The sequence below is a fragment of the Vespula pensylvanica genome, chromosome 2 (assembly GCF_014466175.1).
Source record: "Vespula pensylvanica isolate Volc-1 chromosome 2, ASM1446617v1, whole genome shotgun sequence".
Taxonomy (NCBI): Eukaryota; Metazoa; Arthropoda; class Insecta; order Hymenoptera; family Vespidae; genus Vespula; species Vespula pensylvanica.
Window position 1 is genome coordinate 17,232,807 of NC_057686.1, and position 16,861 is coordinate 17,249,667.

The window sequence follows — 16,861 nt, forward strand, 5'->3', positions numbered from 1 at the left end:
AGCATCTTGTGAATTATATATAAGGCATATATTAAATGAATATCCTATAACGATGATAAAGTTAAAATTTGAAATATTTTCTTGAACAATTGGGAAGGCGTAGTAAAATATTAGTTCATGATACAATCGCTAGAGGTGCTACATGAAACTATTATTCAATTTTTACGAGTTCCAACGTTTGGACTTGGCGTCTTCGTGTTGGAGGCATAAAATGGTTACCTAGAGAAAAAAATATAAAGAAGTAGTTTTGCCGATATTTATTTGACGATATTACTTTGATTGACTGAGTGATATACGTCGATAGAAAGCGGTAAGAGTTACTGGATATTACAATTTTTTTAATACTATATATATTATGCAGAAATATTTTTTATCGTGTTTTATACTTCCGTCACAGAATGAATCGTGACAACGATTTGATTATCGTTTAAATGTTTTGTTTTCTTTAAGATTATAAAGTTATCAAAGTATCATCGTGTATATGACTGAAATATTGATAATTTATTTTCTACATAAAGATATTTCTGCATGTAATTTTGATATATTGTTTTCATAGAATGGATATTATCTTTCCCAGAATGATGATATAAATTTTTAAATGATTAAAAATTTTCTTATAATTGCGTAAGCAACGTGTAAAAATTGCATCACACATCAACTATTTTCTTGTCTAATATTATATCCCATACTTGTGATAAATATAAATTTTTTTTAGATAATATTATACCTAATATTTGTGATATATATATATATATATATCATACTAATATTCATTTATCATCATCCAATACTAATATTGATTTATTTTTTTTTTTATTAACTATTTCAGTCAAAATAATTTAATAAATTAAAACCAATAGTACTTTAGATATAACGTAAAGGAGTAATCGTAGAAAATGAATAATGTCGTTGATTATTAAAATAATTAGTAGAAGTTTTATCATTATTGTTTTGATAATATAAAAAGTGATATCAAAAAGTATTTATCCTTTTGTACCGGTAAACATATATAGAATATATATGATATAATAAATAACAAAAGATATACTATAGGAAACTAGATTATAGTTGAACAATAAATAAATGATATAAAGAAACTAATTAGCAAACTGTATGTATAATATAGACAATTATTATATAACAATAATTATCATATGACGTAACTTTTTTTTAAAAAAGATAATGTAAATTTCAATTGTAATGATAAACTGAATATTTTAAATAATGTAAATAAATTTAACAAATATTAACTGATAAAAGCTTTGCTAGGTTAGAACTATGAATATAAAAGGAAGTTAATAAAATTGGTCAATTCAGTAGTCTTAATAAAATTGGTCAAAGTAGTCTTGCCAAAGAACCTATTTGATGTGCTTCTTTCGTAATTTTTCGACGACGTCACTTCATATGTATATCGAAGAATCTTAGTAAGTATATTTATTAATTGCAACAGAGTTTGTGTATTATCTTTTTCGGTTGAACGATTTCGTGAATCATATACAGTTGTTGATCTACTTTGGGAAAAATAATTCGTATGATTCGTTTGTCTATTTGTGTTATTTCTACGAATGCATTTATAATATCGTTCAAAGATTTAATGTATGGCGTGCACGTTTGTTGAGAGCAACTACGGTAAAAACTCTCTACATATATAACGTCACACGTCTTTTTGCGCGCGCTTTGACTTTAAATTGATTCTTTACAAAGAAATTTCCTTAAGGTTTGGCCGAAAATGCAAACGAGTTTATAGTAATGAGTAATGGATCTTAATGAGATTGCAATGATGCCTTCGTTCGAATAAAAATTCCAAGTCTGTGCTGATATAAAAAACATAACGATTTAAATTCACGATGGATAGCCGAAAGAAAGTGGAAGATCTATAGGGATGCTAATTTCCAAATTTATTTATTTATTTATTCAGTTAAAATTTTTTTTAAATTATTTTCTTTTGATATATGTCTCGAAAATATATCGAACAGAGAGAAATTGATTCGTATATTTGTCATACATACTTCACAGCTGCTTTCTTTTACCAACGAATTATTTAACGTAACTTGAAATTACAATCACGCAATGTAACGTTGAATAACGATTCGATTGAGAAAGAATAAACTATTATAATAACGATTAGAATGATAAAGATGCAGATGGCAGACGACTAGCCTTCCTTGTATTTCAAATAGTTCCGGGAAAAGTCAGCTTACTTCGATAAAGGTGTACCCAAAATAAAAAAAAAAAAAAAAAGAAAGAAAAAAAAATAAAGAAGAAAAAAAGAATAGAAAGAAATAAGAAAAGATTCTATTTAAATATTATCATATCCGTCAATCTCGTTCGAACTTATAGATATTTTGGAAGTCTCTTTTCAAACGTTCTAACGTCCATTCGTTTCTCTACGTTAGTCACGTATTTTGTTCTCCCTTTCCAACGTCTTCTGTCTATATTGATTTTTCTTTCGTCTCTTTCGTCATTTTTAATTTGTTTAAAAGATTTAAATATAATTACATTCAATATATAATTATTAAGAAAATTCTCTTGTAAGCTGTCAACGTTAACGATGTGATTCATCGATTTTGGATATCGTTTCTTTCGTAATAATGTTGTATTTTGAAATTAGGAGAAAGGCATATTTATAAGATATTCTTTCGTAAGTCTACTTCAACTGGTTCTATTAGTAACATTCTTAGTAAGATTCTTATTTTGAGCTATCTAAAGTTGAAAATATAATTCGGTTATATTTCTGTAAATAATACTTATAATACAGTTACAATTTTCCCCTAAGATATATATATTTTCCCAAAAGAGATAAGTGAGATAAATTTACTTCCTTAGTGTTAAAAGATAAAGATGTAGTAAACAATGATTTTGTATCACGAGTTATATCATGTAAACATTACTTTGTATTACGAGTTGAGAAATTCCCAAAGAGAGAAAAAAAATAATTAAATCTGTTCTTAAAATTCGTTTGAAAGTTTAATAAGATCATTCGTTCGTTGATAGATAAGACAGAAGTTTTATTTCACGTTTTATTTCATGAATTTTATTCACGTTCGTACATATAATTATTATTAAGAAAATGTTGAATTATTCATTAATCCTCTATAACATCATATAAGTTTAAAGTCACACATTTACACACACACACACACACACACACAAAGTCATCCAAATGATTCCTAAGTAGATTTAAAGATCAATTATCTTTTTTCGAGATTTTTTAGACTAAATTATTTTTTTCAAATTGTAATAAGCTTAGCAATATATTTGTATAAGTCTAGCTTGTAATTTTACAATCTGAAAAAAAATTAGGCTACAAAGTTTTGAAAAAAAAAAATAATAATAATAATAAATAATTAAAGTATTTAATTATACTAATATTTACGATACTATTATAACTTCCATATTATATTTTTTTTTTCTTGTATACAGGAAAAAAAGGGATTATAGATAAGGTTAACGTATAATTTATTTTGTATGTTTAAAAATGTTTTCTTCGATCATATGGTTTTTTCCAAAGATAAATTTTCGTTTATTCCGCAGTAAAGTTCTAATATTTTCATGATTACGTAATCTTTGATTATAGACTTTGTTACTTTCATCATTCTTTTCTTCTCTTTCACCGTTTCTCTTTCCATCCATCGTTGCTTTCTATACAAAAGCACGGAAACCACGTACGTAAGCGTTTGAGATAAACATTTCGGATGAATATAGAATATCTTAGAACGACGACAAAGCTCTTATTTTGGTTTCCTCGAAAGGATAGCCTGGAGAGAACGGAGAAGTTATTTTGAAATACTCTGTGTTTGGAAAATAGTACGTTCGTTTCTAATCCGTTTTAGACCGTGAACTTGATTTAAGAGAGGGAAAGCGGGAGAAAACTTTCGGACGTTGTTTCTAAGACACACAGACGATATATTATATTATATCGTAGAGAAAAATATTTGTTTTTCTATTTGTTACGAAATATTTTTTGACAAAATTAAATAAGACGCAATTAAATTTTTTTAAGTTTAACGTTTGAAGCATTAATTATGATTCAAACAATAAGTTTCGCAAAGAATAAACACGGAGAAAGGGTATTATACGATGGCCTTCACATATATATTTTCTTTTTCTTTTTTTTTTTCTTTTTCTTTTTGATCATTAGCAAACAAAAAAAATCTTTAGAGTAAACTACCGGTTCTGTTTTTTTTTTTCTTCCTTTCTTTCTTAATCGTAAAAGCGTCCTGTTAGTTGCGTAAGTTTCATTCTCGCTATTGGTTTTAACGAAATAGTATTGTATCGTACTTATCGATTGTATTTATTATCAATTAGGAAGTTTTATGCACGTTTCATAATTAAAATATAAAAATATAAATAAAATATTTTTTCTTCATACAATTATAGTACTAACTATAGTATTATTTACAATATTAACAAACAAAATGGGAAACTGAGATAATACTATCTCTAAAAACGTATTGTTGTTGATAATTTGTGCTTAAAATTTATAATTAAATTTATGCATTTGTGCAAATTAATTCGTAATAAAAAGAAGTATCTAATCTTGTTATCGACAAGATGGATAGTTTCTTTTTCTTTTTTGTTTATTTCGGTTCATTGCTTTTTGTCGATAATTTTCCTATATTAATAACGTTCCTAAGAACTAGATAAGAATGTGTTTGAAATTCAAGATTAGATAGTAATATATAGAAATACAGTTAAGTACATTTAAATTAAGCAAGAAAAGATAAAAATAAATTTGAAATTAAAAATTACATTTGTTCGATAAACATTAATCCCTATTAATTAATTTTTTTATTTATTTTGTGAACATTAATCTTTTACTTATTGTTTTCTTTCGTCCTCTAATAGTTATATTTAGTACATATTATTAAATATATATAATTACATTAATACAAGTAATATGTAAATATAATTTAAACTTAATAAGTCAGAAATAGAACAGATATAGACGATTTAATTTTCGTATGAATTTCATTGTACAAAATGTAAATAAATACTGGAAACTTTCAACTATAGTTCTGAAAATCGAACGTTAGGTTTGGTTTTTGTATTAAATGGTGGGGAGAATGAGAAAAGAGAATCGATGAAGGAGGCCTCGATGGACAGTGTAATTTCGTCATTTGTGTTCGTTGGCTCGAGTGTACGCGTTGTCCGTTGTCCCTCGTCGTTATCGTCGTCTTACTATTTCGTGTCGTGTCTTTTAGTTTGTCGTGTTTGCGACCGCGTTTCGTATGGATTCACGCTCACTCAAAAAAGAGTTTCGGTTCTTCGAGCACAGTGTCGTCTTACGGTTTCACCTTGCTACTTTCTACCCGATTGCGTTTGTCAGTCCTACCTCTTACTCTCTTCTTTCCCCTCGAGATCGCATCCCTACGTGTTGCTTTCGACGAAAGTAAGAATTCGACGAGGAGTCTATGAGAGGTCCAACATGCGAGTTCTTACGCGCTCTTCACTATTCGTCGTTTAACGGAATTTTATAGAAAATCACTGTTAATTTCTTTTATTTTTAATTCGAAAAAAGATAGAAAAAGAGAGAAAGAGAAAGTTATCCTCATTTTTTTTAAATATCTTGTTGAAGTTAAAAAAAGAAAAAAGAAGAGGGAGAGAAAAAGAGAAGATAAAAAGATCGAGGTGTCTGTTGATTTTCTCGAGAGGTGGACGTTCTTGTCTCATCTTTGCCAGTAGTAAAGTGGTTGAAACTGTTACGATAGTGTGACGTACGTCTACCTTACAGAAAAAGAGAGAACGAAAGAAATATATATGTATACACATACACATACATATTTCGTACCATACACGTGCATCACGCACCAACTTTGAGCTTCTACGAAACAGTTCGTTCTTTGAAAAGGTGTGTCTTAAAACATATATATGTATGTATACATATATATATATATATATATATATATATATATATATATATATATAAATCGGAGAGAATTCAATCAAAGTTTTCGAACTATTATTTCTTAGCATTTTCTATTCTTTGAAATATCATATATGTATGTATGTATATGTATAGAGAATATCTCCGAAGTTATGATATAAGTCATTGGACGATGGAAAAATAAGTCGAGGAGAAAGGGTAATATTTTTTTCATTTAACATTTCTTTTCCGAAAAGAATAAACTGGATTATATCATTACTATTATCTTATTTTTGTAATATCCGCATTTTTTTATTTATTCCTCATTATTCTATCCAGAAAGAAAGTGAATATTAAAAAAAATAGGAAGCAACACGATCAAACATTATAACCGTTATCATCAAACATTATTAATTATTACCGATGGATTTTCAAAGTCATTTTTTTCGAAAACGAAATTTTAAACGAAAAAAAAATATTCCTTTTTCTTTTTTCTACTTTTCTTTTCTTCTTTTTTTTTTTTTTGTTTTCTTTCTCGAATTATTTCTGCGTGTAAATCATCACCCGGCTGCTTGTATCATGATTTCCAAGACACTCTGTACATGTATCTCATCATAGCATTTTTTTTCTCCCATATTTCTTTTGGGAGGGGTTTTTCTTCTTGAACCACATATGAATAATGGAAAATAATTATTATCTTATCTGACCTGTTTACAACAGAAGGATAATAAAAATAAACATCGTTTATTCGCGAGGCCACGCGTAAAAGCGGAACGCGCGATCGAAAGTCTGTTTTTATTATGCTTCTATGATTCGTTCAAGTTCAAAAAATTGCCTCAGCTAAGAAACCGTCTCACTCTCTCTTGACTTGCTCGTGAACGTTCGAAGGAGAAATGTTAGGTGGAAAAGTGTGTATGAAAAAAAAAAAAAGATAGAGTTAGAATGTGAGAGCAAACGAGAGAGAGAAAGAGAGAGTGATTCGACATTCAAGCGCCGGCATTGCAGCAGCATTTGCATTTGTGTAAAAGGTGAATGTCAAAGAAAGTGTTTGCAAAAATGTATTATTATTTTTTTGTTATAATAACTACCTACACTTTGGAGACGGAAATGTATGTAATATAAACTTTCGAAGATAATTTGTATACGTATAAAAGATGCATGAGGTTTTGCGGTTTAACGCAGTTACAGCAGATGCGGTGTAATTTTCTTTTTTAATGTTATTACTTTAGTTGAATTATGCGTTTTTGAGAATTAAAATATTAAATTTCTCTTTTTATTTTTTCTTATTTTCCTTTTTTTTTTTTTTTTTCTTTTTAAGGTGCGGTCTTTTTCTAGGCGTGGTTTTTTTTTTGTTTAATATGCATGTGAACGTAATTAAACATATCACACAAAGTAACATGAAAAGATAAATAACGAAGAAAAAAAAAAGTAATAAAAAAATCGTACGAAACCTTATTCGAATTTTTATTGCTTTCTTTTTTTTTTCTTTTTTTATCTTTAAGATCTTTTTTCTTTTTTTATCTTTATATTGATTGAAAAAAAGAAATAGTTACTTATAAAGAACGAAACCAATGTTATATGAACATCATTCATCATTGAACATGAGAAAAAGGTTAGCGATCAATCATGTATGTGGAAATTCTTAAGAGTTAACTCTTCGAAAGTCACCGACCTTGGCAGATCTTTTTTTTTTTCCCCCTTAAGTAATACGTGAGAAAATAATGAATGTTAAAATTATAGTTCGATACTATTTTTGTTGTTTATTTTTTGATATTTTTATCATATTTTTTCCTTTTGTTTTTTCATAAAAAATTTTAAAGAAAATACTTACAAAATATTTATCATCATTTGGCATATTACGATAAGCTGTTGATAATACATTCATTAAGGATAAATAATTTGTTAAATTATCCATTTAAGTATTTGCTTTATATTAATTGTCGAATTATAATATAAAAAAGTTAAATATGTTATTTAATTTGCATTCATACGTAAACATTTGTTTTTTCTTTTTTCTCCGTATCTTGTTAAGCAAATTATATAAGAGAAATACTCCCTTAAAAAACTTGTATAATCTAATTTTCTTTTTTTGCATGCAAAATAATTCAGAGGATAAAAAGGACGTGTATTTAGAGGACCCTCTTTTGTGTTAATTTATTCCGTATGATTAAAAAATTTTCTTTCGTTTATTATTCTTTCTTTATACTATTCACATAAAATAATATAGTCGGTTCGTAAATACGATGTTACATGATGTAAAAAAGTATAATATCAATTTTAATTTTGTTTTAAAGGTTGATTCGTAATTACAAAATCAATCTTAATTTTTGATCTTTCATTTTTATTTCCTAATTATTATACTTGTTTTTACGTTGTATCCTCTTTATTTTGTTACTTTAAACAATTTTTTTTCCTCGATATACGAATAAACGTAATTTTTCTTTTTTCTTAGTAAAATGCTTTCGAATGTTTAATGTTAATTTTGAAAATGTATCTTATAGATTTGGATATTGCAAGAAAAGTAAAAAATTGGGCAAAATGTTGGCGAAACTCTTTGAAATACATGGCAGATTTTGTGCTAGTCATCCGTTAGAGGTAATCGTAACAACATTGACCCTAACAGCGTGTATGTTGAACATGGATACTGGAAATGGACAAACTCATGATGCTGATGTTCTACCTGTGACAGTAAATTGTCGGCATGGTCGATGTAATCCTGACGTAAGTTAATAGTATTGCAGAAATCAACAGCTGTATATATGTTTAAATATATATATATATATATATACATATCTTTTTTCTTTTTTAAACAAAATGTGTTTTAAATCGATTAGGATTTGAGCGCTGTGGAAATTATAGTAATGACTATAATACGATGTCTTGCAATTCTTTTTACATATCATCAATTCCGAAATCTTCAGAAACTTGGTTCAAAATATATATTAGGTAAGCTAATAACTTTATTTATAGCTTTATCTCTATTGATATTTTATGGGTTTTATGATAAGAAAATAAATTATTTTAAAAATTTCCAATGACAATTATTCCATGATAATGATATTAATATAACTCCAATGATATTATTTATCGATGCATATTTCTTTTTCTTATAATCATACATATTAATAACTACAATAACCTTTCTTTTAATTCTATAGAAATATAATATCTCGTTCAAATAAATAAATGTAGATATTATCGATTTTTTTTTTATGTGCAGGTATTGCTGGCTTATTCATAGTTTTTTCAAGTATAGTATTTACATCCAGCGTCGTAAATTTTGGTCGTAGCATCTTCGATCTAAAGTAAGTTACTTATATCGTAAAGTCAAATATATTATTATAATATTGGATTCGTTTTCTTTTTTTATCTTGTTTTAACATATTAATTCTCAAGTTTTTATATCTCATATATTTTATATATCAAATATTTCGTAATGATGGAAATAAGAAAATATTCCAGTTAAGATGGTCGATTTAGTTATTTATGTAAAAAAATGTTTATTTACAGGGATGCACTGTTCTTCTTCTTACTTTTGATTGATCTTTCGAAAGCTGCTATATTAGCACAGTTCGCTTTAAGTTCTAGAAGTCAAGAAGAAGTACGTGCTAATATAGCTCGTGGGATGTCTCTTTTGGGTCCAACTATAACATTGGATACTCTAGTCGAAACACTTCTCATTGGAATAGGCTCTTTATCAGGCTTTAAACGATTGGAAACGCTCTGCAGTTTTGCGTGTCTTGGTGCAATTGTAAACTACGTTGTATTCTTGACATTTTATCCCGCGTGCTTATCACTCATTCTCGAGGTAACTATTTGTTTCAATAAAAAAAAACTCTTCCCCATTATATTTATGTTAAGTACACATTTAACATTTTATATTTGCAGCTCTCTCGAGGAAATCACAGTATGGGTCCATTAAGTGCAGATAAAATTTTTATGATGTATTCTTTAAACGAAGAAGAACAAAAACCAAATCCCGTAGTAGAACGTGTTAAACTAATTATGATTGCTGGTTTATTCGTGGTTCATGCAAACAGGTATTTTAACAATAACTTTTTTTCTAACTTAAAAATAATCTATCTTTCATACATCACGATCTCTCACAGAATAACACAGTAAGCTCTCTATAAAATTCTAAGGAAGAGAAAAGTTATCGCGGCCATCTTTGACCTTTGCTACACACATTTTTACGTTTGCAATTGTGTAGCAGTATTTATTCTTAAATTTAACGGGTCAGGTTCACATTGTGACACTGACATAGGTATACATCTAGTTCATATTCAATGAATGGTTTAACGTCATTGGGAAATATGGTATATTTCAAACATTTCTACATATTTCGTGGGATTTTGCAATCCAATATAAATAATTTTTTATATAAACCCGTAGTCTATATACAAGTATTTCTTTTACAGTTAGTCTTATAAATATTTACAGATTTCAATACAAAAATACGCCGTATATCTTATGATTCCCTTCTTTTTTAAAAAAAGAAAAAATCGTAAAAATAGCCTCATATAAAAGTCATATCGATAAATAATATATGTAAATACAATGTCAATCCATAGTGAGTTTAAATATTACATAAGAAATGTATTGGCATTCTATACAGAGTGAAATGAGAGTCTAAAAATAAATATCACATAGTTCTAGTATCTTTTGTTACGTTACTATCGTTTTTAAGTCTACTTCAGTTTAAGAAAAAACGTTGATGGAAGAACATCCTATATTTAAATAAAGTATCTCACTGTGGATATTCAATTTGTAGTTGTAATTGAATAGACTAATGTAGTATTTAAATGTAAATATCTATATCTTTCATTGTTATATTTATATTTTATATTTCATCATACTTTGGTTGCAGCCGTTGGCCATTTAAAAGTAGTGCAAGTGAACATACAGTAGAAGGTGCAATTCCAACCAATTCACATATTGTAGTAAATGCATATAACGAAACTGATAAACATTCAGAAATTAAAGAATACTTAATGAATTGGCTATCAGTTAGTGCAGAAAATATAGTTATACTGATTTTACTCCTGGCATTAGCCATTAAATTCATTTTCTTTGAAGATAAAGGAGATATAACAAAACAATTGAGGTTCGAAGAAGATAATACAGAGAACGTAATTGAATCAGAAATTATTACTACAGAAAAGATGGATGTTTCATTAAGACGAAGATTTGAAGGAACTATTCAACGACCAATCTTTCCATTGTCTGAAATAAATAGTGATTGGATAGAAGTAATAAACGAGCGTAACATAGAACTTGTTGATAAAGAAATACAAACTGATGAAAAAGTGAGTTCTACGGATAGATCAAGTAACAAAGATTCTTCACACCGACCTATTGAACCAAGAAATTTAGAGGAGTGTATTGAAATTTATCAATCTGAGGTAAGTAAAAAGTATTTTTAATATTTCATCAATACTTAATAAATATTATTGTAAAACGATATTCTTTATTCTTTATTTCTTCGTAGCTTGGAACAAACGCACTAACAGATACAGAAATCATTAATTTAGTACAAAATAAATATATACCTGCATATCAATTAGAAAAAGCTGTAGGAGATATGGAAAGAAGTGTCTGCATCAGACGACTCTTATTAGGCACTACTGGAAATTTTACTGATGATTTATTAGAAATACCATATAAAAATTATGACTACTCAAAAGTACTAGGATCCTGTTGTGAAAATGTTATTGGTTATGTACCAGTTCCTGTTGGCATTGCTGGACCTTTATTAATCGATGGAGAATATTTTCACGTTCCTATGGCTACGACCGAAGGTTGTTTAGTAGCATCTACTAATCGTGGCAGTAGAGCATTATTAAAAGGCGGAGTGACAAGCCGTTTATTGGCAGATGGTATGACAAGAGGACCGGTCGTTCGATTTCCAAACATCGTTAGAGCTAGCGAAGCTATGTCATGGATGCAAACTCAAGAAAACTTTCAAAAGATGAAAGTTAGTTTTGATCAAACAAGCAGATTTGCCAGATTAATCAAAATCCATGTACGAAATGCAGGAAGACATTTATTTATTCGCTTCGTAGCCAAAACTGGCGATGCTATGGGAATGAATATGCTTTCCAAGGGAACAGAAAAATCTTTACAGACAGTACAATCATATTTCCCTGACATGGAAGTTTTATCTCTCAGTGGTAATTTCTGTACAGACAAAAAATCAGCTGCTGTAAATTGGATTGAAGGTAGAGGTAAAAGTGTAGTTTGTGAAGCAGTGGTGCCATCAGAAATAGTGACAAGTGTACTAAAGACATCTGTTCATGCATTAGTCGATGTCAATATAAGCAAAAATCTGATAGGATCAGCAGTAGCTGGTAGCATAGGAGGATTCAATGCTCATGCAGCGAATATAGTGACTGCCATTTTTATAGCTACTGGACAAGATCCTGCACAAAATGTAACTAGTAGCAATTGCATGACATTGATGGAACCATGGGGACCAGATGGTACAGATTTATATGTCTCTTGTACAATGCCAAGTATTGAAATAGGCACTGTAGGTGGAGGGACAGGACTTCCAGCACAAAGTGCATGTCTAGCTATGTTAGGTGTAAAAGGAGCAAATATAGAACAACCTGGTGAAAATGCCAGCAGACTTGCAAGGATAGTTTGTGCTACCGTACTTGCTGGAGAGTTATCTCTAATGGCTGCTCTAACAGCTGGACATTTAGTCAAAAGTCATCTTAGGCATAATAGGTATGCTATTTAAATTTCTTGATAATATTTGCCATACGATAATTAATAAATAATTTCGATTTCAGATCATCAACAACAGTAAGCAACCCAATGAGCATTGTGCAAAGTACTAAAGAAGAGCAATTATCAGTACCAAGTATATCACTACCTTCGCCAAAACAGTGTTCAGAATATTAGTATAAGTCTTAATATTTATGATATACCTTCTAATGTGATTACGAAAAAAAAGATACTGTAAGTACATCATTTTTTGTCTCCCAACAATATTAAAATATAGATATTTCTTCCTATAAAAGATAAACATGACAATAGAATTTCAACATTTTTTTAGAGAAAATTAAGCCTAAAAATAAAAGCAAATACGCTAATGTACATAATAATATAAAATGTTTACTTAAAGTATAATTATTTTCTGTTGTTTAATATAGTTTTATTTTATGTCTACATTTTTATAATAATCTGTGAAATTTATGAATATGAAGTAATAATTACATCATATTCATAAATTCACATGTACAAATGTATATGAAAAATTCATATTTTATTCTTTTTGATTATAATTAAAATATAGACATAAATAATTTATATGTAAAAACTCTTATATCGGAGATAGTGCAATATTTTTAAGTAAATAATACTTCGATTTAATTTTATCAAATAAAGACTGCACTGTGTGATAGGTCAAATATAATTATACTTATTAAAGAAATTTATTGTATTTAAATACTGTGTTATTGTATTAACAAAAAAACGATCTAATTATTATGTATATTATGTATAGTATGTTAATAATTATGTGCAAAATAAAAAATGTAAAAATCTACATAACTATATAAATATAATAATGTTCTGTGATTTTATTTATTTATATTTATAATTTCCTCATTTCAGAACAAATGATACTAGAACTAGTTTTTTGTGAAAATGTCTTTAATACCAAGTTATTTTCGGTTCCTTTACCATATTTTTTAATGTAATATAAATAATAGTACGATAGCCTAATAATAAAAATAAAAGTAATATCTAGAAGAAATACATTACATTTTTTCATATGTTTCATCATATCCACATGATAAACATGTATGGGAATATGTATCATCAGTCTCATTATAAGTTTCCTCTCCAAATTCATGAACGTGATCGGCCTTTGTCGTTTTATTGTAGAGAGAGCTTCTTACTTGCATTCTCAGTCTTTTAATCTACATTAAATAAACATTGATATAATATTACTATTTATATTTCACTTGAACTAAAATAAATTTGCAAAAAGTCTTGTTATTACAATAGAGTTACCTTTTTATTAAAATGTTTTATTTTGGTTTCTTCTCTCTTCAAATCACGCTTTTCTTTTTCTTCTAACAATTTCTCTTCTGAGCCCCAAACCTCTAATGCTCTTTGTTCTATTTGTAAATGTAAATATAATTTCATTTCACCCCAACGTGGATTATGAGGATTTTTTCTAACAATATACTTTAATGCTGGCTCTCTTTTATCGAAATCGTAATCTCTTAATAAATATTCTTGTTTAGCTTCTGATTTGGTAATTAGAGAATGTTTGTCCTTGCTATCTCTATTTAAAAAAAAAAAAAAAAAAAAAAAAAAAAAATTATAATAATTTTTTATTTCAATATTGAATATATTACATACCTGCATGCGTCACATACTTCTAGATCAAAAGTCTGAAGAAGATAAGAATCTTTAAATTCTTTATTACAATCATTACAACGAGGTAATAAACTGATGAAGGGTGCGGGTTCCGTTACGATTTTCACCTAATAAGAACAAATATTTTCAATATATTTTTAAATATGACTAATTGTAACAAATACAAGATCTTGAACAAAATACAAATTTGTAGATTATTATTAACTTATAAATTATTTACCATTTGTTGTTCTAATTCATCATTTTCTTCTATAAGAAATCCACCACCACTATCAACAACACGTTTTCCTTGAAGCTTTATTGCTCTACCTTTGGATGACTCATCATTCTCACTTTACAAGGACAAAATATTGTAAATAAGTACTTATATAATAAATACACTTAATAAAAAAAAATTAATATGAAAAAAAAAAGAAACATTAATCTAAATTCATATGAAATATTAACTGAAAAGATTAATTTACTTTATATATATATTAATATATGTTAACGTTTTTTTTTTTTTAACTTTTATTACTCTACTTTTAGATGACATTGTTTTTACTTTTCAAGGACAATCAAACTAATAAAATAACGGTCATAAGTAATAAACAAAGGTAATGTAAATAAAGAAAAAACATTAATGAAAATTTAAATAGAACGTTAATTGAAAAGATTAATTAACTTAATATTAATTATTAAACATACCCTTTTGCATATGGATGAGCTACAAGTTTCGAATTTTTTAACAACAATGCCTTTTGTCTGTTTCTTTCAGCTCTTTCCTTAAGTTCTTCTTTCATTTGGGATGATACATCTTCATTTATAATAGAATTACTTTTATTATTTATTATTTCAGTCGACATTTTACTACATTAAAAATTCTTCAAAAATAACCAAGTTTCTAAATATATATGTAACCGTTTCAACGATCAGACATTAAATACTGCACGAATTACATAGAACGCGCCAAAATCGTTTTCTTGAGAGTCAAAACTCTCTTGGTAAAATAATACCCTAGAATAGATTATATTTGGACAAATTATAAAGCAGAGGTAAAAATTGAAATTATTCGAACGATTTCAATGAACAAATAATTTCAAAAAAAGAAAATAATCCAAATAAAAAAAAAAAATACAACCTTGTAAAATTTTCAATTTTCTTAGAAAAAACATTATTCTTACTTAAAGATAATTCGATATATGTAATGCTCATTGCGCTCACAGTTAATGGACAAAAAATAAATCAAAATAGAAATTACATAAAATTAAAAATTATAGCAAATTAAAAGCTTAATAATAAAATGAATAATAACACTTTTAGTTAGGTATTACAATATAAATTAAAAAAATAATTATTATAATAAATATCGATGTAGATTGTAAAACGAACGATTGGTAGCATGAGTTGACGTTTCATTGAGCACATCCATGAAATTTTGTCATTAGCAACATGGCGCGAGGTAGCAGTGCAGGCTTTGATAGACACATTACGATTTTTTCGCCGGAAGGTCGGCTTTATCAAGTAGGTAAGTCATTTAAAAATATTTTATTTAATATTATGATACATGCTAAATTTATTATGCTCTTCATAGAAGTTAAAATATAAATTTTTAAGTTTTTATACTACTGTATCATGACATGGCGTATTCGAACTTTTCAAACTTCTTTAATAATTATTTTTGAATTTCTTTTTTATAGAATATGCATTTAAAGCCATTAATCAAGGGGGTTTAACATCGGTTGCTGTAAAAGGTGTAGACACCGCAGTTTTTGCGACACAAAAGAAAGTACCTGTAAGATAACCTCTATCAAATATTTCAATAAGATATCAATTTGGAGCAATCATTCATTTTATGTTTGATTGTAAAATTTTTTATTACAGGATAAGTTGCTAGACGCTTCTAGTGTTACTCATGTATTCCAGCTTACAGAACATATTGGTTGTGTTATGACAGGCATGATAGGTAAGTTAATTCATATTTGTTATATTCTTTGATTTATAATTAATTATGATAATTTCTTTACAGCGGATAGCAAATCTCAAGTACAACGAGCAAGATACGAAGCTGCTCATTTTAAATATAAACACGGTTATGAAATACCCGTAGATGCATTATGTCGGCGTGTTGCAGACATCAGTCAAGTATATACACAAAATGCAGAAATGCGACCATTGGGGTGTTCTATGATGCTTATTGCATATGATAGAGAAAAGGGTCCTTGTATTTATAAAGCTGATCCAGCTGGTTATTTCTGTGGATATAAAGCTATATCAGTTGGCGCAAAACAAACAGAAGCTAATTCTTATTTAGAAAAAAAGTTAAAGAAAAAACAGAATTACGATTTTGATGAAACTGTTCAATTAGCTATTACTTGTTTATCTACGGTTTTATCTGTTGATTTTAAACCAACAGAAATCGAGGTTGGTGTGGTATCGAAAGACAATCCTAAATTCCGGTAATTATACATTTTAATGATGGAGTATAAAATATGTTATTTAATAATAATCTGTGGTTTTTCTTTTTTATAGCGTGCTGACAGAACAAGAAATCGATAAGCATTTAACAGCAATTGCCGAAAAGGATTGATGATTTTACATAAGGTTCTTAATAAATACATT

The 16,861-nt window shown here is 27.8% G+C and overlaps 3 protein-coding genes across 5 annotated transcripts; 2 read left to right on the plus strand and 1 right to left on the minus strand.

Moving 5' to 3' along the window:
- Nucleotides 1-161: 161 nt before the first annotated feature.
- LOC122637486 (3-hydroxy-3-methylglutaryl-coenzyme A reductase) lies at nt 162-12,935 on the plus strand. 3 transcript variants are annotated; one of them, XM_043829638.1, is made up of 9 exons: nt 162-310; nt 8,368-8,587; nt 8,701-8,812; nt 9,087-9,171; nt 9,377-9,674; nt 9,755-9,906; nt 10,734-11,268; nt 11,355-12,595; nt 12,661-12,935. In XM_043829638.1, the coding sequence occupies exons 2-9, from the start codon at nt 8,405-8,407 to the stop codon at nt 12,770-12,772; spliced, it is 2,718 nt and encodes a 905-aa protein (XP_043685573.1). In that variant the 5' UTR covers nt 162-310; nt 8,368-8,404; the 3' UTR covers nt 12,773-12,935. The 3 variants fall into 3 exon arrangements, with proteins under 3 accessions (XP_043685573.1, XP_043685574.1, XP_043685572.1); XM_043829639.1 differs by lacking the exon at nt 162-310 and adding an exon at nt 4,958-5,851; XM_043829637.1 differs by lacking the exon at nt 162-310 and adding an exon at nt 7,403-7,478.
- A 499-nt stretch (nt 12,936-13,434) lies between these two features.
- Nucleotides 13,435-15,173, minus strand: LOC122627374 (DNA repair protein complementing XP-A cells homolog). Its single transcript, XM_043808463.1, has 5 exons — nt 14,948-15,173; nt 14,481-14,592; nt 14,243-14,367; nt 13,889-14,165; nt 13,435-13,794 (listed from the first exon to the last, which is right to left on the minus strand). Exons 1-5 carry the CDS (start codon nt 15,103-15,105, stop codon nt 13,633-13,635), a joined length of 834 nt encoding a protein of 277 aa, XP_043664398.1. The 5' UTR covers nt 15,106-15,173; the 3' UTR covers nt 13,435-13,632.
- A 449-nt stretch (nt 15,174-15,622) lies between these two features.
- Nucleotides 15,623-16,856, plus strand: LOC122627376 (proteasome subunit alpha type-6-like). Its single transcript, XM_043808468.1, has 5 exons — nt 15,623-15,767; nt 15,940-16,034; nt 16,124-16,205; nt 16,269-16,698; nt 16,772-16,856. Exons 1-5 carry the CDS (start codon nt 15,692-15,694, stop codon nt 16,827-16,829), a joined length of 741 nt encoding a protein of 246 aa, XP_043664403.1. The 5' UTR covers nt 15,623-15,691; the 3' UTR covers nt 16,830-16,856.
- Nucleotides 16,857-16,861: the final 5 nt, after the last annotated feature.